Source organism: Drosophila suzukii, chromosome 3 (genome assembly GCF_043229965.1).
Source record: "Drosophila suzukii chromosome 3, CBGP_Dsuzu_IsoJpt1.0, whole genome shotgun sequence".
NCBI lineage: Eukaryota > Metazoa > Arthropoda > Insecta > Diptera > Drosophilidae > Drosophila > Drosophila suzukii.
Window position 1 is genome coordinate 60,548,823 of NC_092082.1, and position 22,659 is coordinate 60,571,481.

The following is a 22,659-nucleotide window of genomic DNA, read 5'->3' on the forward strand; positions in this document are numbered from 1 at the left end:
TTAAAGTTTTCGCAGCTAGGTGGAGCAGTTAACGAAAGCGGAACCATACTTATTATCCGAATGTGCCACGCCCAAACTAACGCCGACAAACCGCCTAACACTGTGAGTCCTACGGTTCTAACTTAAGTGTTTCGGTTTCGTCATACCTCTCTATTAACACTAACGCTCACGTCCACAAACGGCCACTATCTGAGCCCACATTTTTAAGTATTTTGTGATAATAAATATGGAATTTTGTTTTGATTACAAAGGTTGACGGTGAGATCTCGGAAACTATAAAAGCTAAAAGGTCGGCAATAAGCCGGCATATTCTACAGATTCTCGCGCAGCCCAATTCGATTCAGCAAACACACCCAATCTAACGTCTAAAATCACCCATATTGCTAAATTCTATGTGGGTCCCACATTTTAAAAGATTTTATTTTAGTGTAAATTGAAATTGATTTTATTAATCAACCAACTATGTTAAACAAGCTTCGGAAAGGTAGGTAGTACCGCTAACGACCGCTAGGTGACGTGATGTGGTGGTAGTCGGTGGGGGAGTGTGCTAATCGAAATGCCCTGGAATTTTGTTTTGTTTGAAGCAGAGTAGGCGACTACTATATTTAAAAGAAAAAATGAGAATCTACTGTGATGGTCGAAAGAGAAAAGATAAAAAAAAGATTTTCTTCTCAAAAGTTGGTATCAGAACTTTTGTTTGTTTAAGGTGCGATCGTCACTAGATTTTTACCTCATTAAGCCTGGTATTTTTCAAGTTTTGCTTGTGTCCGGGTCTTATTTACTATATATGAAAGCAAGATAGAACGCCATAGGCGACGGCTTCGACTGTCAGATACCAATGTATTCAGATATCAATGTAGTTTTTCCTTCAAATTTAGTTTTCACAGCCATGGTTAGGCAATCCTTGCTGGGAATACCATCCTCCGATTCCCCGCCACAACCAACTGGTCATATCAGTTTGAGACAGAACCGATGTCATCGTTATTATTGATGCAGCTCTCAGCTTACTTTGCAATTGTCAATTGTCAAACTGATTGAGTGAAAGGCAAATGCTCAGTGGGACAACAGGAGGTTATGGTTGGGGATGTCTGCTACTGCAAGTGTTTGAATCCACACTTTTGCCTTGATAAACTGCAGTGCCAGCTGACGGACTGAATGAGTGACTCACTGCATGAACAAGTGACTGACTGTCCCATCTCTGACTTGACGGACCGAATCGACTGACTAAGATAAATGGCAAAGTCGTTTCAGATTGGCAATACATAGGTGCCGGGGAGCGTATCTTTTAACGCTCAACCCCCGCCAAAAGCCGCAGTGGATTGAAAAGCAGCATTAATCTTCATTAGCCAGTTATCAAGCTTTATCGGGAGGATTACAAATTGTATTGTGCACTCATATACATTCTTATCAATAATCGCCCCGAAAACCCATTTACTCGTAAAAAGGTTTTCATTAAAAACTATTATGGCTAAATGTAAACCGGATTTCCTTATTTTTAAAGGGTATTTACTTTTGAAACATGGGTTTACTTTCTTAGAGTTCTGATAAGTTCAATAAAATATTTATACATGGTTAAATGGATTTTGGCCGTCACAAACTTTAGCGATTTGCGACATAAGCAGCTGGCGGCTGTGATATTAATTACTCATAACTTTTAAGTTAATGATCCGATTTTAACCGTTTTTGGAATGTAGATGGGTATTTTTAAGTATATCTAAACGTCACGTTACACGTTTAGAAATTTAATTATCAAATATCAAACGACTTGGCTAGATCGACTAGGCAGTCAGGATTACTGTCAAGAATTTATATGCTTTACAAGGTCAGAAAAGCTTTTTCTTACCTGCAACATTCTTGTCGATGAATACACTACTCTCTTTTACTTCACAAGTAACGGGTATAAAATAGGGGACTCAAATTATGTAATTCATGTAGTTGTATGTTGTATGCTCTATTCCTGTTGGCAACCACCGCGTTTAGCTGACGCTTCTAGTTCCAGCGATTCCGCTTAAAATGCATTTCCATAGGGATCCCGTCCCAAGACGGTGGCAGTTTGCAAATTTTCGCAGTGTCCGCAGGACCAGGGAACGGTCCATGGAAAAGGGACTGGGAGGGTGGCAAAAAGCATCAATTGCAACTTTTGTGCGGCATTTGTGTCGCTGATTTAAGGCAGGTCCCCACGGTCACAACGTGGGTAGGCGTATTTTGTTGCACATGCATCGCATAAATATTGCACAGCGCATCACACTTAATTGCAAGTTGTGTAACTTTGTCGTCGTTCCCCTGGTCCGTTGTTGGTTGCCGTTGCCGGTTAAGAGTTAAGAGCCGCGTCGGGAACGGCTTGACTTTTATTCGTTTATTTTACCGGCTGCGTGAATTCTTATGTATACCAGAACCGTGCCTAGGAATTGGTTGAAGGGGAAGGCACGAGTTCGAACCCACGAAATGACAATGTATATTGTATTCGTCCGAAAGTATTTAAAAGGTAGAAACAAAACAAAATCCCATTTACACTTTTACAAAATCTTTAAAAATGTGGGTAGATAGATTATACTGTTACTGGCGTTTAAGGGCGTTAAAATGGGCATGGATATTTTTTGTACGGCAATCGGTAGATATTGACGAAACCAATACATTTCAGTTCAAATTTTTGTTCTATAATCAAAACTGTGACCACCAGAGCTGTTGTGCTTATGTTTAATCCAACACTGTAGACTTTAACTTAACCACAGTTTTGGGAACCTACACCTGAAATCCGAACTCTCTAACCTTTAGTTTTCGAGATCGCAGCGTTCACACGGACAGACGGACTGAACGTCAGGGCTAGATCGACTACCATAGTGGATTGTTACATACTTTTCCCCGAACACAATATACTCTCTTACTCTACGAATTTAGAAGTGTAACTGTAAGTATTTAAAAAAAGACCTTCATTCGCTTTTTCTGATTGCCTTTTAAATTGAGTTTAAAATGTTTCTTATTTTAAGAACGTTCGTTTTAAATTTGAGAACGTACGTTTTAAATTTGAGAGCTTTCGTTCTCAAGTTATTCGTTTTTTCTAGGTGTACATACATATATTCTCCATAAGGATTCCTAGCCCAGACGATCAAGTCTGTCCGTATGAAAGCTGAGATCTGGGAAACTATTAAAGATAGGATGTTGAAATCAAGCATACATATGCCACGGGGGGATGCAGACCTAGTTTGTTTCGGAGAGACGGATACCCACTCTAACGCCTCTTAACTTTTGCCCTGTTTCAATTATATGTAGATATTCGAGATGTTAACATGACAATTTGTAAATATCGACACATTATCGATACAGATATTTTTTAAATATCAGAAAACCCAATGTATAAACTAACAAGGTTAAATGCTTAAGCGAAAAAGATGAGTCAGGAACAAAAGATCGTTAAATTAGCTATTTAATCCATTTATATAATATACGAAACTGACGGTATATGTAAACACTTACAAGAATATACCTTTGTCCTTTTTTTTGTCCTGTTTTAATTTTTGTTTTACTTTATTCTGATTTTTTTGGCATCTTTAGAATAACACATGTCAAAGTGGCAGTGGAAATGTGAGGCCTGACACGTGCTTAAAACAGCAAGCAACTTGTTGAGTGCACATTATTATGGTGAAATACTAAAGAACATTATAACCACAAGCATCATCCTCAATGAAACGGGCCTTATGCTATTTTTCCTTTCACCCATCTGTCTATTGATTTGCCCGTGGCCAATTTCTAAGCAGAACTCTAAGCCGTACCAGTTGTCAATCATTTCCTTACAGTTTGTCACACTTTTTCAGGGCGCACAGATTTTCATTAATAACTTTGTTGACATTCTCAACAAGTTAAAAAACTTTTGGAAGCATTTCGCTCAGCACTTGTCAATCAATTGTCAAGAAAGAAATTGTATGCCAGTCAGACGGGCCAAAAAATATGCAAAAGTAACGAGCAGAACTTTATGTTGCACAACTTTGTGTGACAGTTGCCCAAGGCAGAAGCATGCGGGAGCAGTGGCTAGCGGATCAAGCCTGATGTTGCAACTAAATTAGGAAGTTGGCAAGACTTTGGCGGGAAGGTGAAAAAGGGGCCACACTTGCCGCAAAAAGTAATTTCATGCCTACGTTGACTTTCGTCTACAATTTTCCGGCATATTTTGGATAGTTTCATCTTCCCCGCCTCTAACCTACAAAACTCTTATTTTCCTTGAACCTTTGGCTCGGTTTTCCATTTCCTGTTTTCCTACAAGCCACAGCAAACAGCCACGGAATTGACTTGATGAACTTTTGGAAAATTGCAAATTGCTGCAGCAAAATGCCAGCGGCTCTCAAAACCATGTTAATCTCTATTTCGCTATATATTTGACTGCACGGTTCATGCAGTTATACCTGAATAACATTACAAGCCTGTATGAATATCGAGTAGTAACAAAATGAAATGAAAACAAGGAAGAACGCTATAGTCGAGTACCTCGACTATCAGATACCCGTTACTCAGCTAATGGGACCAAAGGGAAATGAAGATATGCAAGCAGCAAAGCGATATTGAAATGCGCCGCCTACCGGCGGTAGACAGATTTAAGCGTTATGGGCGTTAGAGTGGGCGTGGCAAACTATTTTTGGACCAATCGATAGGTATTGACGAGACTAATAAATTTCAGTTAACATTTTTTATCTAGCATGAAAATTGTGGGCTTGGGCGCCTTGTGGGCGTTAAAGTGAGCGTGGCATATTCGCGTAACAAACTTGCGCTGCGTACAAGGCTACGCAATCTAAATCTGAAAACCCAATTATCTATCTTTGAAAGTTTTCGAGATAACCGCGTTCATACTTACGATTTGTTGAAGTCTGTGGGCGGTTTGTGCAGTGTAATCAGAACAAAATCCCATTTACACTTTACAAAATATAAAAAAGCGTGGTCTTAGGGTTTGGGCGTTAGGGTGGGCGTGGCACCCTGCTGAAATAAACTTGCGCCGCGCGAGAAGCTCTAGAAGCTGCATGCCATACCCCAAATTTTTAGCTTATAAAATGTCGTCAGATTTCTACATTAATTAAATTCGAAATCTTAAAATATTGCTATACTTCAGAAAAGAAGAGAGTGTGATTAAAACAACGAAGCTATAATTGGTCGCGTTAAACAGAACAACATGATCCATGATCAAAAAGTTAACGACCAGGTAAACTTGACGAACTTCATTATGACAACTGCAAGGCTCTATGATTTTCGGCACAGAGTTGAGCTGTCAAGCTGGGTTGTTTTCAGTATTGCATAATCCATTAAGGCTTAAGTAAAACGCAAAGACAGCTGTCATTAAAAGTTCGTGTACTCCTACTTTAAGCGATTGTCCTCCACTTAAAATATTCCCAAAAAATTCTTCTTGTGATTCAGCGGTCTTTAAGTAAGGACATACTCACTTTCATTCGCGGACAGGGCCACAGGACGACGGTTTTATTGAAATCGAGGGCCAGTTGTTCAGCAACCTGATGGCAGTGACCCGAGAAGCTACGGGCGTCGTTCCACCGAGTATCTGAAGTTCCGTCGGATGATGAGGAGGCCCCATCGCCCGCTGACAACTGATTCGCCTTGGAGTCCTGCTGATGATGGCGATGGGGCTCCTGCTCCCGCTTTTGCTGCTGCAAATGCTGCTGACGTGGCTGGCTGGGCGGGTCAACGTCCACATTCGCATACGAACTCCAGGCCCCTGTGCCCCCTTGGACCTTGTTCACATCCACGTTAAGGTCCAAGTTCACGTCGCTGTCTACATTAATGCCCGCATTTAAAGTCCTTACAACGCTCGTGTATTTGGGCAGCTCGAGTAATTTAATGAAGCCACTTAAATCTGTGCGCCGTCGTCGACATCGTCGTCATCATCAGGAAGGGCGAAAAGAAAGAGAAACATTTAATGTGGCGTATAAAAAACTTCTGCATATTTAAGATGACTTGGAGGGGGTTTTCTGCGAGTGTATGTGGGCATGCGCTTAAGCGGTGTAGTAACTGTAACTGCTGATGAAGGCAGCCATGCTCACAGCGCACTCTGTCTGCAACGTTAGCAGTTTACCACTGCCTTCTGGCCAGTGATGAAAAATCTCCAACTTTTTCCGCCCCACAATATTTTTTTTCAATGTAATGTTTTTAGCGATAAAATCAAGTCAGTTTTATCTTAGTACAATTCGTCAATTCAAAATTATGGTTAAATATTTTCAAAATTGAATCAGATAGCACTACCATTATTAGGATAAGCCCAAGGGGTTACAAAAATAATTTATTCAACTCCCAAGAGTCCGAAAAAGTCATTGGAATTATGAGTCATGATAATGAACTTTAAGTTACATTAGCCTTCAACTATAAAATAATTTTACTGTCTCCCACAGATTCACACAGAGAATTATCTACTTTCGCGGTCCCGCAACTTCTTCAGTTAATGATTTTTAGGATTGGTTCTATGGAACTAAACGTTGATTGTTCGTTCGGTCATTTTTATATGTAAAAAGTTAAGATAACAAATGTTGACCTCATACAGGGCTAACGTCTCCAACTCGCAGACATATTTTCAAACCCCTTTTTTTAATTTTTAAGAAAATATTTACATCTTCCTAAACCCATCAAATTCTAATATATATTTGGCTTTAAAAAGACTAAACTGCTATATCTCTTCTGAGGCTGGCCCTTTTGTGGGCTCCAAGTGCCTCTCTGTGGGTTTTGCCATGGCCGCCAACGGCTGCCATTGCAAGTAACTGGCCAAGTATCCGACAAGGGGACAGAGTTATGAGGGCCAGAGATTCTCGGGCCCTTGCACCGAAAGTTCTTGACAGGGGACCAACCGTCCGGGAGTTATTTCTGAGGTATGGTAACTATTAGGAACTTAAGATATCTGGGAGATTTGAAGCCCGTAAAATGCTGCTCATGAGCTGAGTCCTTCTAGCCGGCAGCTTAACAACTTTTCTCGGCGAGTAATGATCTCTGAAAATTAAAACTTTGCCTTACAAACCCTCAACTTATGTTCGTGAATATTTATGCCGAATTAGGTTTGCCCAAGTGATTAGCTATTTAAATAAATTTGGCCTTAGATCGCGATAAGCAGAAAGTTAATTCAGACTCTCGCACTTCCCCTTGAAAAAGTTTTCTACCCTGCGAGCACTTTCTTTATCTGGCTATTTGCCTTATTATTTAACTTGCTTTCTAGCGCTTAGTTCTTTTGAGTTATTTCCAGAGTGAGCTCGGGCATCTACACACGGCCAACTTTGTCGTTTACTTAGTTGGCGCCAGAGTTTTTGCCGATTGCTACAATTTTCTTGTTGTTCGCACAGCGAGTAGGTTAAGTTTGATATCTTTAAGTTACAGGGCTTCTCGAAGGTGGCATTAATAACAGGCAAAACAAGCTGGCTACCACAGCCATTTAAATTGATTTAAGTGCCCGACTAGAAATTGAATATGCAAACCAATATCGTAACTTTTTCTTTCCGTACAAATGAATTTCATTGCCGTAATTTAACATGACTGAAATGGATTCTAGTTGCATGTGGCCGTATGCCATTCGGCTTTCTTCCTTGCCCCAGTTGTAATTTATGTCCGTAGAAAGGTCTGCGAGTTTATTTGCTGACCACCATTGGCAACGGCACAAAAGCGGCTAAAGTGGTCCATATACTGCTTTTTGCCCCAGGACAAATTGAAAAAAGACTTTGTCAGGGAAATAGTTGCATAACGTTCTTATTGTACAAAAAAGCTTACAAAGGGCGGTGTGGATTGATTGGATGCCTACACAGGTTGCAGGTTGTGTAAGTTCGAACAAAAGTCTGTGCGTTGCTGTTGCACTCCCCATGCTGTCCAATTATTCTGAAAATTGAAATCCCAGCAGCAACATCTGCTAATCCTTTTAGAGCTCAGGCTGCTTTCTTTTGGCATGAAACCATTGACTTTCAAAATGTTAGGTTCAAACCGGAAATTGTAGGTTGTCACTAGCAGGGAGCAATGCCCAGCAAAGACAGCTAAAATAAGATGGAACTTTTTTCGTAATTAAAGAAATAACTTTTACTGCAAAACGCGCGAAATCTTGATGTCTTTTTTCCGTTTCCCTTAGGCAAATAAAAAGGCCGAGGACAGGACGTGCTAAAATTAGTTTAAATTGGCACGAGAAAAATAAGGGCTATTAGTGGAAAAGGGAAAGACAGCGAAAGGAGGAAACGGAATCAAAGCATTATGCATGTAAATTGGGTTTGCAGACAGTTGAAACCCAACGCCTTCTAAAGTCTGCAAAAGATAAGTCATTTGGAGTGGCTCCTCCAGTCTAGATAACTTCAACTTTAATTCATTCGCTTGATTTGTATTTCCTCACTCAATTAGCAAAGTTTCCCATAACTTCCGCCCTGTTGGCTGCCAGCAAACATTTACCCCCAGCAAACAGCCGGCCAGGCCAATTCATCTTCATAAACTGCCACCTTCAGCCCCCGGCTCATGTGGAATTTTTCAAACGGAAAAAGAGGGAAACTTGAGCATCAGGCACACACAAATCATCGATAAAACACGATGTCTAAATGCATGTTGGCAGGGATTTCCAGGGCTGTGGCAACAAAGAAGGCAAACAAGGCTGCTTGGCCTGCCTCTGATGGGTTTGTTTTTCGGCTTGTGTGTACTCACCCACATCACGTAGAAAATCGACGCTGACATCAGATAAATGCAGTTGAAAGAAGTCGAGGAAATTCTGAAAGCCCTGTTGCACATGCGTCATGTCAACGTGCAGCGAAGAAGGTATTAAAACGGCCATTCGTTGACTAAGATGTCGCTCTTGCTGCTGCTGTTGCTGCTGTCGTCTTTGGCGTTGCTGTCCCAGTTGCTGTTGCTGTTGCTGATGCTGATGCTGATGTTGCTGTTGCTGCTGATGTTGCTGTTGCTGCTGTTGCTGTTGCTGTTGCTGTTGCGTTTGCTGTTGCTGCTGATGTTGCTGTTGCTGTTGCTGCTGATGTTGCTGTTGCTGCTGAAGTTGCTGTTGCTGCTGATGTGGCTGTTGCTGTTGCTTTTGCTGTTGTTGTTGCTGTTGCTGTCCCAGTTGCTGTTGCTGTTGCTGCTGCTGCCTCTGACGTTTCTGACGAGCAGCCTCACGCGCATTACGTGGACTCTGCGTTTGTGTTGCTGTCGGCCAAATTGAATTGCTGTTGCCGCTGAGTGTTGCTGCCGCTGCTGTCGCTGGGGAGGTCCGCGTGGCCGCAACTGATTTTGTAGATGGCGTTGTAGCGAAATCTGTCGCTGTCTTGGCCGCTGACAGGACAAGGACACCCGCCGCTTCTGGCCGGAAGGAGGAGGAGGAGGGGGAGGATGGGGTGGGACTCGAGCCGAAAGCTAAGAAGGCTGCGCGGGGGGAATTGAGAAAGAAGAAGGCTGTCAACAGCAGAAATAATTTAGCAATTTGACAGATTGTTAACTTCATTTATGTTGCGTATTTTGGTAAGGTTTTTTTTGACGTTGCTGCTGTTGTTACTGCGCTTGTTGTCGGTTGTTGCGGTTCAGTGGAAGCTATTGCTGTTGCCCGTGACCGTTGCCGTAGCCCACTGCAGAGCGGAGTGGGCCCCTTTCAATTCCGCGTCCTGGCCCGATTACATTTTGCGAGCCGTGCTGACGCCGATGGTGAAGCTGCATTTGATGTTTCTTCCCCAACTATTCCTGTTAATGAACTTTGACGAGGCTTTGTTCGAACTCGCCATAAATGCGCTTGTATTGCTGGTAGATCGGAGTCGTTGCCTGCGAAAAGAGGGACAGAAATAAATGCATTTCTCATTAAAAGTTTTCAGTCGAAAGACTTAAGTTATATTTTAAATGGGTGTTGTTAAGGTGTTGAGTGTTCATACAAAAAAGTCACTTTGACCAGATGAAAAACAAGAGAAAACGCTGTTGTCGACTACCTCGACTAAATAACGCCACCTATCGTTCATTTATATCGGCTCTTTACGAAATTTCACCAACACCGCACATAACGTGAAGCCTAGGTGGCGCTAGTGAAATTTCGTAAGCAAACGATTTTCTTTATAAACATATCATCATTCCTCTCGCACTCTATTTCTAATTAAGTTTGGCTATAACTTTTAATGAATGGTCCGATTTAAATAAATTTTGGCATGTAGAATCAACCTATGTGGAGTTAGAGTGGGCGTGGCACCATGCTAAAACAAACTTGCTCTGCACAGGAAGCCCAAGAATCTGCATGCATATTCCTAACATTCTAGCTCATATACTATGTTTATGCTAAGGGTTTCACGATTTCTTGAAAGCGTGAAATAAAACTTGTCCCAGTTTATGCGACGCGGCCGAAATCATGCATTTTATCAATCTCAGCTGGCAGAGATGCCGGACCGGTGGAAAAAGGTACGATCGATAATTAAAAAAATTTTTTTCGATTCGCATGAAATAATCTTGCTAATATTAAAGATAACGTGTGTGCAAGCCAGTATAACATTTTTTCTACCATCAAAATAAAAGATAAAAACTAGATTCCATTGGCACTGAATTAAAAAATAATTTGTTAAATGTAAGGTGTATTTATGGATTTATATCGATCTGGCAACTCCGATAGTTATACAGAGTTACCAGAGTTTAATTGTGACCATTTCACGCTTTCAGGTTGAATTCATAGTCAACTTTCGTGTGTTGCCGAATTCACGAAATGGCGTTTATGCACACACGAATCGGCTGAAATCGCGAAATGAAAGCGTGAATTCGGCATCGCATAAACACAGTAATAGTTTCCTAGATCTCTGCGTTTATACGGACAGGAGGATAAGGGATGACGAAATCAAAGATTCTATTCTTCCAATTGGGATTCCATGTACTGCTGTGGGCAAAGAGTAATCTAAATTTCGTTTTAAATATTGCTGATTTTTGGGAATAGCCAGTAGACACAAGGAGCCATATCGAACTTTTGGCGAAATAGTCACAAAGAACGAGTGAGCCGGTGCATTATCGGGATGCAACAGCCAAGAGTTGTTGTTGCCCACAATTGTGTTTTTTTTTTGCTTCACGTAAACGACTCATAACGCTCTAAAAATATTTCTTATAAACGCTTTGACCACAACACGAAAATCAAAACAAGGAAGAACGCTATAGTCGAGTGCCTCGACTATCAGATACCCGTTACTCAGCTAAAGGGACCAAAGGGAAATGGAGATATGCAAGTAGCAAAGCGAGATTGAAATGCGCCACCTATCGGCAGAAGACAGATTTAAGCGTTATGGGCGTAAGACTGGGCTTGGCCAATTTTTTTGGATCAATCGATAGGTATTTCCGAGACCAATTCATTTCAGTTTAAGTTTTTTATCTAGCATGAAAATTGTGGGCGTCACAGGCTTAGGCGGCTTGTGGGCGTTAGAGTGGGCGTGGCATGTTCAAGTAACAATCTTGCGCTGCGTACAACGCTACTGATCCTAAATCTGAGATCACAATTCTCTATCTTTGAAAGTTTCCGAGATATCCACGTTCATATTTACGATTTTTTGAAGTTTGCGGGCTGTTTTTGGGAGTTAAAGTGGGCGATTGGTATTGATGAGAACAATACATTTCTGTCACAATTTTTATTCTAGCATCAAAACTGTAGAAGCCACAGCTTTGGGCGGCTTGTGGGCGTTAGAATGGGCGTGGCACGCTGCTGAAACAAACTTGCGCTGCGCAGGAATCTCAGGAACTTGCATGCCTATTCCAACTATTGTACCTTTTGTAGTTTCCGAGATCTGAGCATTCATACGGACAGGCGGACATGGCTAGATCAACTCGGCTAGTGATCCAGATCAAGAATATATATACTTTATGGGGTCGAAAACGCTCTACGAGTAAAGGGTATAACAACTGCACCTTAGCTTTTGACCACAGTAAAATGAAAACCGTAAGGCTTAAATACATCTATTTTTAAAAATTTTGCATTTTAATTTGAGAATGCAATCCTGAAGCGAGAACGATTTATGTTTGATATTGAGAAGAGTCTAATGTCAATAAAGGACTGACTTTTGCTCGAATCTGAAAACTATTAATTTCAAAATCGCGACCGATTTGCTGTTGAAACCAAGGAGACTTCATATCTAAATCGAAAACTCACATTCTTAAAAGCCATTCGCAAGCCGAGAAGAAAGCGAAATGTAAAGAATATATCTTGATATTAGTTTTCCTCTCTTTCCTATGGAAGGCGACAAAAAGGCTTGTACTTTCGATTAAATAAATATACTTTCTAAAATGTTTTTATTCTTCCCGCTTCTGCAAAATATCTAAGTTCTCGCGTACAAAGGCATGTTCCATATGACAGTCGTGGCACTCGAGTAAAGCATTCTCTGTAACGCATTCTTTTTTGGTGTACGTGTACTGCCTTTCATTTAAAGTACTTGCAGGAGAACTGAAAAAGACGACGTCTGCATAAGTTAGGTCGTAATTTTTGAGCTCCCGCTATAAAATTCAAAAGGGCATAAAATTGATTTGACAAAATAAATATTTTGTAGCTTTGTATATTGTATTCCTTGCTGTGCCGCCCAACTCTTTCTGAATTTGCTTATTTTTATTTTTATTTTTATTCTCCCTTCCTTTATTTGAAAAGCCACCCGCACTCACGTTAACACACCTTCTACTTTAGAGAATTTTAAAGCGCAAAGTTCAGGCTGAGCTGCGTTTATTCCTGGAGCACCTTTTCTTCCGGCTCAGCCCCCTGCAATTTAATGCTTGATTACCTGCGTAACGCATTCGTGCGGCAATATTTCAATTCATCAACATGAGAGTCTGAACTTTCACTTATATATTTAAAAAAGTGCCTCGGCTATTAGACACTCTCAGCTAACCAAGTAAATATATAATTATTGTCGCCCGATGGAGATAAAGGACGGGTAAAACAAGGTGACACCGAATTTTAGGCTTCTGTAAATGTGAAAAAAATTCGGCGTGGCCGCCTTTTAGTATTGATGGCTGGCAAATCTATTTTACAAAATATACAAGTTTTCGTATTGGACGGTCGGTTTTACTTGTTACATACTTTTCAACGAATACAATATACCCTTCTACTATGTAAGCCCGTATTCCTTTCACGGGAAAAAAAAGTGCTTCGTTGGGGCCTACACCTTCTGGTAGGTTTAGAGCATTGTCATCCGATTGTCCGGAAATGATTGATGCTCCATTTTTGTTGTCATTGGGCCAAAATAAATAATCTCTGGGCGATTTTTATAAATGATGGATTATGTTTGGTGTGTTTGGACTATGTGGGTATGGCAGGATTAAAATATTGCCCCTCTTAAATAGTGACTTTAGGACAAATTGAACTCTATATTTATAATACTAGCATTAGACTTGGCGGATATTAAAGGAATATAAATCGTTTAGGGATTTTATATATATGAGATTGAACCTGGGCATTTCCACAAGTCGCGAACGAACGTTCGTACGCACTTAGTGCAAATAAAAAAAAAAAAAAACGTTTTCTGATTTTTTTTTGCTGTACGATAGCAGTTTGTTAGATCTTTGCTTAATGTAAATGATAGGGTTTATTGAGCTATCATTTTCATAATATTGGCTAAAAACATGCGGTCGCGAACGAACGCAAAATGGAAGTCGACTTCGGCTTAATCTAGTAAAATGCAAAAATCTGCGAGTTGGGCCGGAATATTCAAAAGCAATATCTTTACTTTCAAAATGGATTCATGTAGCTTTCTATTGAGTCTGTTCCCAAGGAAATATCTCCATTTGTTTTTCTATTGAATTAGGTACCGGTCGCGAACGAACGATTTTTCCATGTAGTTTTATTAACAGTTAATTAAACATTTCTTATCTTAAGTTAAGTGTGTAAATTTTAGAGTGGGCCTGGCAACCTGCTGAAGCAAGGTTCAAACTGTCAGTATATTTAACTTTTGTTTCGACGAAATACTTATGCCGACTAGTGTAATTATTCTAAACGAAACAAAATACCATTTACACTTTTGTGCTGAGTAGGAATCTCTAGAATCTGCATGCTAAGACCCAATTTTGTAGCTTTAAGAGTTTCCGAGATCTTAGCGTTCATACCGACAGACGGACGGACTGACGATCTGATAAAAAATATATACAGTTTTTATGGTCGGAAATGTTTCCTTCTACCTATTACCAACTATCGGACGAATCTAGTATAACTGTGTGAACAAATTAGTTTAAATATTACTGTTAGGTAGATTTATATTTGTACATTTAAGCACCGTAGCCAAACGCTTTAGTAATAATTTGACCGAAGCGAATCATTGTATTTCTTTTTCGAATAGGTAAATAAATATTATTAATTCGAACACCGGTAATAGGGATGATGATGCTCTACGCTGTGCTCCTCTGTGGTATGTTAAAACAGGTTTTGATTTGGTTAGAAGACCTAACATTACTATATCTCCAATTATCCTGCTTAAAAGGGCTCTTAATGTGGACACTCCTGTTCTCGGTCATGGGCTTGCTTGCGAGCAGTGAACTCAGGCTAAAATTCCGCATCTTTCATGAAGTTGCTGTTCAGGCTCACAACAAAACCGTTGACCCGATCGCAGTTGCCCAGTTAGCTGAGGCAAAGAAGAGGATATTGGAGGCCGAGCGAAGTCCTCACATGATGCCGATGAACCGCCTCCAAACGAATCTTTTGGAGATCTGCGATATGATCAAGAGAAATCCCTGTGAGATCTGGCAACCAGACAGTTGCCCCTCCTGGAGGCCGGGTTGTTACAACCGCCCTCCTGCAAAAATATGCCCTCCCTGGATACCGAGCTGCAAAGTACCCATTCCGCCAAAGACGTGTTGGTATAAGCCAGGTCAGTCCTGTCCGCCGCCTTTGGGTGCATATTGCCACGGAAGTGGTTGGTGTCAACCAGGCAGCAAATGCCCCAGTGTTCCATCGACACTGCCAGATCAAAAAACTACGAAAACGGCAAGCACATCGAAAACTCAAACTTCAAAAAGCTTGATTACAACTAATCCAATAACAACAACTTCCACAACAACGGGCCCAACAACCAAAACAACTACAACTACTACTACTACTACAAAAACAAAACGAAGTTCAAGCACTTCCACTTCAAAGCATAAAATACAATATACCACTGTTTCCCTAACAACTTCATCCGAACCAAACGAATGCGGAAGACCAGGAGCCCCAGGGGGACCCTATGGTCCAGGCGGTCCTATGGGTCCTGGAGGGCCTGGCGGTCCTGCAGGTCCTGGTGGTCCGGGGGGGCCTGGTGGACCGGGAGGACCCGGCATGCCTTGGGGTCCAGGAGGACCAGGAGGGCCTGGTGGTCCAAACGGACCAGGAGGACCTGGTGGTCCCGGAGGGCCTAGCGGGCCGGGAGGTCCAGGAGGACCATGCGGTCCAGGATGTGAAAAAATCATAGGAAAAAGGACACCTCGAAGGCGAAAATGTTGTACAAAAACTAAGCATGCATTTCGTCGATCACGAATACATTTTAACCACTCACAGAGAGCTCACTTACCAGTTGGTCCACTTGCAGAAGAACATTTTACTAAGGATCCTTTAAATGACAGTGGAAGCAGCAAAAATATTCGCCAAAATGGCACTTTACTGCAAGTAAAAAAGACTTTAAAGTCGGACAGCCCCAATCGGAACGATGAACTATGGAGATCTGCTCATAAAAGGATTTCCGTTTTCGATGCAACATCACGCAAAATAAATAGAAATATGCATCTATTTAGAAGTGAAACTCAAGAGAACTGCATCGTTGCACATGTCCTTAAATCGTTCAATGAGGAAGAGAAAAAAAAGTTAGGTTAAAATGAAGATGGCATTTAATAACAAATAAAAAGCTCGTTTTTTGTGGCAAGGTGAGAAAAATAAGGAACGATAGCTATAATCAATTACCCCTATTGTTTTGCAGATGGGCAGCATAATGATAGCAAAAAATCTATCATTGCCTGATTTCAGCAACAAAGTGTGCAGTGAGCATGGACATTCCCCCGTAGAAGTTTTAAAAACTGTACGAAATGAGAAAATATGGTATTTTGCAAACTGGGCGTCGGGTACGTATCATCGGGACAATCATTAGAAAGGATTGCAAGGTTCGCGTGGTTGTTACACAGACAGTCGAGGAGTTTCTCGTCGCCAAGCTTGCAAAATACTACCCTTTCTTATTTCGGGCAGTTTATAAAACGTATATAAGGCAGAATTACCAAGTCGTATAATTGTCGCCCACATCCACATTGTCGCTGAAATCAGACAATGATCGATCACTCTTCTCTTCTTAAAACTCATTACAAGCAATTCTCTTATAACGCACACGACGTTCATTCAATTTTGAAAGCATGTTTCAAGTCTTTTTACAGCCGTTAGTCGTAGAGCTGAAAAGTATGTTACAGGTAAAAGGAAGCGATACCGACCCTATAAACTAAACATATATTTGATCAGGATCAATAGCCGGGACGATAAAGTGTTTTGACTTTCTGGTGGAAGTGCCCATTTCCGTATATCATTATATATATTACACATTATCTTTAAAAACAAAAGTTTCGACTATAGTAAATAATTGAGGTGTAATGTGACGAGTAGGGTAAGGTGACGAAATCGTCAAGTCACACACATGACGTCACGTCAAAAATTTTAAGTAAATGTAATGACTAAGAGGAAAGAGAAAATATTAACAGCTTTGTGATAAACCAACTCAGGTAATTACAAGTATTAATTATATCTCTAGCAACATGTGTTGGTACTTCGTTTTTTTTCAACAGTACCTTGTAGGGTATCGTGACGAATGTTTTGATATGGTGACATGGTGACGAACTTTGTTTTTTCAAGAATTACAATTGTTATACCCCTTACTTGTAGAGTAAAAGCGTATTTCAGATTCGTCGAAAAGTTTAAAACTGGTAAAAGAAGCGTTTACGATCCTACAAAGTATATATATTCTTGATTAGAATCACTAGCAGAGTCGATCTAGCCATGTCCGTATGTCCGTATGAAAGCTCAGACAAAAAAATGTGGGCGCTAGGCGGGTCTAGCTCTAATAGTTTCAGAGGTCTCAGCGTTCATACGGACGGACGAACAGGAGGACATGGCTAGATCGATTCGTGCGGGTCGAAATCGCTTCCTTCTACCTGTTACATACTTTCCGACTAGTCTAATATACTCTACGAGTAACGAGTATTGTAAACTTCCGCGCGAAAGTCCAATCTTCTACCCTATAGAGCCAATTAGGGGATCGCGGCAAAACCAAAGACTACTTCTAAGGGCATGAGCGATTTGTTCTTAGATTTCTTTAGCACCGGGTCTTTATGACATGTGGACTTATATTATGGTAATTGGCAATAAAATGTAGTCCACTACTACCTCAAAAGTTGGAAAATAGTCCACATATTGTAAATTTTTGGTAATCAACCACATAAGTCTAAATATTTGTCAATTTATAATTTTTAAAAAATAGTCATTTTTTCTGTGTGCACTAAAGGCCCTTCACTTGACCCTTTAACCCGCTTTTTTATGAAAAGGAGCACTCGTAGTGTAATCCAACAGAAATGAAAAACCATTCAGCCCATCGAGGGAACGAACTAAAGTTAAAGTATTTGCAACGACAAAATTGCTTTTAATTTTATGGGATTCTAGGAGAAGTGTAATAAAGCTGCAAATTGTAGTGGACAACCCCTACTTAAGGTGGGTGGTAAAAGGGTTTTCATGGGATGAAAATGGGTCGGATGGGAGCAAATAATAAACAACAACAGCAGCAGCAATAAACAACATTGACGACGCAGCGGTGGCCACATTGCTGTGCGTTTATATAAATAAATGTATTAAAAACTTTCAAGGATGTATAAAAATGGAGAGGGCGGCTCAGTCGCTTGTACAACAAAAATGAGCTTTAATTTCATAGCTGACATATCTTGCGGGAAGGCGATTCCTTTCTCCTCCGAACGCCTCATTAGTCCCCGACACTTTCCCTCATCTTGGCCGCGTTTACGTTTACTTTTGTTTTATTTTATTTCAGTTCTGTTTTCTTTTCTACCCACTTCTGTTTTGTCTCTTTTTGTTCTGCTATTGAGCTTGTATTGCTGGGTCCTTTCTTGAGGGCAATATAATTACGGAATACCCCCATACAGACTCCTTTAAAGGGTTTTGCGTATGGGTTATTTTTGGTTGACGGCTTTTGGTGTCTATGGTGCGTATACGCAATGCTGTACACTCGGTCGCCTGGCATCATCATCCTTGGAAATTTATAACCACTTGTATCCCCGGTTATTTACATACATATTGACACAGGCCAAACGGCAGTTAGTGCGGTAACTGTGTGCGACTGTGAGTATCTGAAGCATCCCTCAACGCACACTTAGGCATTGGGCCGTGACTTGAGGTCGTAGTTCGGCGTAGAATCGTGGACGTCTCCGTCGCCGAACTAACAATCTGCGGAGGGCATTGGGCAGGCGGAGTAGGACGGGGTACGGGGAGTGGCACTTAGGACCAACACTCAGAGCCTCATCCGCAGCAACGTACATATTTCAGGAGGGCCTTTAGGTGTCTGGGGTGTGTTTGCGTTATTTATCATATGCTCTGGGTTATGAACGTCTTCTGTTAGTCCTACACTGAAACACGATATGGGACTGTTATACTACGTTGAAAAATCATAGTGTTCATTCTTTGATAGGAGAGTGTTGACTTTCGTTATAAATGGTGAAACCGATTTTCAAAGTTTAAAATTGTAGATCTCAGATTATAAAAATTGTATTCTGTTTCTATATTTTTTATATTTTTCAATTGGGGGCTCATTTAACTATTTGTACATTTGTTGGTACTTATTTAATTAAAAAAGTTGAACAAAATAAAACTATTTTAATGCCTGAAATGCATTAGGCTGTATACTTTTCCTAACATTTGTATAAAAAGTCTTTACAAATTCATGTATAACCAAACTCTTTATTGGGCATACGATGTCAGATACTTACCCCATCTGCCGAATTTTTTTTTTAGTTTTGCCATTAAAATTTTATTTTATTGTGGTCTGAACCACTGAATTTTATTTTTGGTCTTGATATACCCTTAAAAAGATTTCACACATTTTCATGCAGTTTCTTTTCGCCACACACGCCGGTCCCATCCAACTTCTCTGTTTACTATTTTTGTTTTTTCGTTAGTTTTTGTGGCTGCTCGTTGAAGTATATTTATGTGAACCATGTCAGTGAGTGTAATAACTCAATTATGTGGTTACCCTGGTTACAGCGACAAGCGTTACATCCCATTCTCAATCTCCTGGGGCTGTCTTTGTTCTGAGTGTTTTATCTCTTGGGTGTCCCATCTGAGGGGCCACGGCTTTGCCCCCAGTCACACTTAACTATTTACTTTTTTTGACAAATATATGTTTTTGGTATCTATTTTTTAGGCATAATTTTGCAAAACGTGAACTGTCGTGGAACATGGTCTTTAATCACCCATGCATAACATATAGCTCATGAAAAATACATGTCCTCTTAGGATTTTAGGGCACTCATTTTAATTTAAATTGTTGTTGACGCTGTTTCCCCAAAGAGTTTGACGCGCTAAGTGCGGCTAACCAAACTGTCGCTGCCACCGGAAACGTTTTCCGCCTTGATTGCGGTAAAAGAAAGCTGGAGATAGGCTTTCTGCTTGGTTCTGGCTTTGGTTTGGGTCTGAGTCGAGGTCTTGGGCTTTCAATTGGACTGTTCAACGATCCAACTCGGGGCACTGGTTAATGGAAAGAAAACATCGCTTTCAACTGCCCCCTCTTTGCTTTAATAGCTGGACAGAAGTCTTTAAAGGAATGTCGGCGACAACCTTTAATATAAAAACATTTTTGAAGACTCTTTGACTTAATTTTGATACAAACGGTGAGTTTTTGGGGTGCTAGCAAATATTAAAGTTATGAGCTAGCAGTGATGTTTAGCTATGGCGGCTAGGGCTTTAACAAGTGAATTTATTTACATAATAGCTTAGTAATATAAAAGGCTGATTTTTTATATTTTGGATACAAGCATTTTACGTTACCAGTTATACAATTATCCGAGTAAAACTCTTTGAGTTACACAGATCAACACGGAAAAAGTAACAGTAAAATTATCGACTAAGCGTGGAAATCGCAAAGTAATTGGATAATTCAGTGACTTACAGATATGTTGTAAAACTCGATTTATAAGAGTTACATTTTTTAAAGCGATTCTGATGACATCTTACCCAAAAACATAGAGAAGGAATAAGGAATATAAATAATTTGCCTTAGAACATCGGAAATCGGTCACCCCCTTTTATTTTTATTTTTAATGTACGCATTATCCCTTTGAGATCTAACAACATCGTGTTCAAGATTTATCCTCATACCTATTTCGAGGTCAGATAGTTTACAATAAAACTTTTATATCTGGGGAACGGAAGACACGATTTACATAAATCAATAGGATGTGGATTTGTCTTTACATAGCCGAATACTAGAAAAATAGTGGATTTTATGTAGCCATTTAAGACTACGCAAAGGTCGTATCTTTGCCGAGCAACTAGTAGTGACTCTTTTTAAATAAATTTGTTGCATTTTCTAAAGGCATAATACAAAAGCCATACCAAAGTGCCTGCTATGGAAATTTGGTTTTCTCGAGTGTCTATGTGATTCCTAACTCTGACGGGGACTCGACTCCCTGTTAAGTCTTTTCGGTTAACAGCTCAATTTTGTGATTGATATCACTAAGTAATAGTTTATCGTTCAGATCACTGTGGACTGCATTACACGTAGTGGCGAAGGGCACCAGAGAGTGTGCGAAGACAACTGCTATATAGGCCCCGAAATCGAAAACTTGTTATGATGGTAACGAGTGACACACCAACTAAAAGGTATCGCAAAAAAGTCTTCTTAAAATGAAAATGATTGTCCCTTTGTTTGTGGGTTTGATTTAAGGGTCTTGGGAACCTAATGGGTGTACTAAGTAGCTTGTGATAGAAAACTTTTGTTCTAGGACTTTTTAAAAATTCCTCTAGTTTGGCGGAAAATCAAAAAAGCCAGATTTGAAAGGCTTATAGTTTTTAAACAACTTATTCTTCAGAGTTGTGTTACATGTCTCTGAAAAGGTAATTCAATTTGCTAAGCCCCTTACCTATACGAAATTGTCTGAATGTAACAGATTTAGAGTTATGGCAAATATTTTTTTTTTAAACCAGTTTTTGACTATTTTTTCAAAATTGGTTCGAACGATTTCTTTCTTATAGCTCATGAAATTGCTCACCTTTTTATCTACAACACTTTTTGTCATGAAAATTACGTTTTAGAAGATATTGAGCGATAAAATGTGCCACCTTTTTCAGTTCAGCATTTCATTGATTACTTGAATGCCCAAAACTATGCAACATGAATTGGATAAAAACAAATTGTTATAAGATACCCTTGCAAGGCCTTGCAGAGGGTATTATGATTTCAGTCAGAAGTTTGCAACGCAGTGAAGGAGACGTTTCCGATCCCATAAAGTATATATATTCTTGATCAGCATGACTAGCCGAGTCGATCTAGCCAAGTCCGTCTTTCCGTCTGTCTGGATGAACGCTGAGATCTCGGAAACTATAAGAGCTAGGCTATTGAGATTTGGCGTGCAGATTCCTGAGCTTCTTACGCAGCGCAAGTTTGTTTCAGCAATATGCCACGCCCACTCTAACGCCCACAAACCGCCCAAAACTGTGGCTCCTACAGTTTTGATGCTAGAATAAAAATTTTAACTGAAATGTATTGTTCTCATCAATAGCTATCGATTGACCTAAAAGTTTGCCACGCCCACTCTAACGCCCATAAAGCTTAAATCTGTCTACCGCCCACATAACCACAAACTCGCTTTGCGGCTTGCATATCTCCTTTCTTTTTTGGTCCCTTTAGCTGAGTAACGGATAGTCGAGATACTAGTCGAGATACTAACTGCAAGGGTATACAAACCTCGGCCTGCAGAAGTTAACTTCCTTTCTTGTTTTTAATTAAGAGGAAAGCATTTAGAAGTTTGTCATCGACTAAAACTTTTTGTAACAAATAATTTAAAATTTTCTCATTCGACACATTTCAATAAAATATACCTTTGTTTTGAGAAGCTTAAATATTTTGCTGAAGCGGGCAGAATATGAACATTTTAGAAAGTGTATTTATTTAGTCGAATGTACAAGCATTATTCGTCACAAAAGTCGATACCAGAACTTTTGTATGTTGATGGTGCGTGATCGTCACGACCCATTATCTTGTTAAGAGGTGTTTTTTTTGATAAACTAAAGAAACCGAGAAAACCAATTGCCTTTACCACAAGTTTATATGGTCATTAACCTTTTCGGACAGGTACCTTGTCAGGGGCTTGATGTCCCAGTCGGACCGTCAGGCATGTGGTGCTTGATTCCACAATAATTTCCATAGGAAAAATTCAGGGGTTGGCACCACGTGAACTTTTTCAGGGGGTTTCAGGCCTTTTTCCATAGGGATATCCTATGTAAAGCGGTCGCGAACGTTTCAGTACTGAAAATTTTGGACTGCCTTAATAAAAGCGAATGGACTTTGTCCATAATGGGGATGTGAAAGGGACGGGTCCGACTGGGGTAGGATGATTAATTTATCAATTTTTTATCCCGATTGTTTAAGAACTGACAGTAAAGTTTCGTATAAACAGACCGACGGACATGAATCGACTCGTCTGGTGATGCTGATCCTGAATATATATACTTTATAGATA

The 22,659-nt window shown here is 40.2% G+C and overlaps 2 protein-coding genes across 3 annotated transcripts in view; one reads left to right on the forward strand and one right to left on the reverse strand.

Moving 5' to 3' along the window:
- LOC108011645 (uncharacterized) overlaps window positions 1-22,659 on the reverse strand; it is a 91,808-nt gene that overhangs the window by 48,514 nt on the left and 20,635 nt on the right. For both annotated transcript variants that reach the window (XM_065865963.2, XM_065865964.2), the window contains 2 exons: window positions 8,644-9,741; window positions 5,424-5,848 (listed from right to left, as the gene is read on the reverse strand). In XM_065865963.2, coding sequence (XP_065722035.2) covers window positions 5,424-5,848; window positions 8,644-9,430 — 1,212 coding nt within the window. In that variant the 5' untranslated portion in view covers window positions 9,431-9,741. The remainder of the gene's footprint in view (window positions 1-5,423; window positions 5,849-8,643; window positions 9,742-22,659) is intronic.
- Mur82C (Mucin related 82C) lies at window positions 14,295-15,757 on the forward strand. The gene is made up of 2 exons (XM_017076836.4): window positions 14,295-14,321; window positions 14,394-15,757. The coding sequence occupies exons 1-2, from the start codon at window positions 14,297-14,299 to the stop codon at window positions 15,755-15,757; spliced, it is 1,389 nt and encodes a 462-aa protein (XP_016932325.4). The 5' UTR covers window positions 14,295-14,296.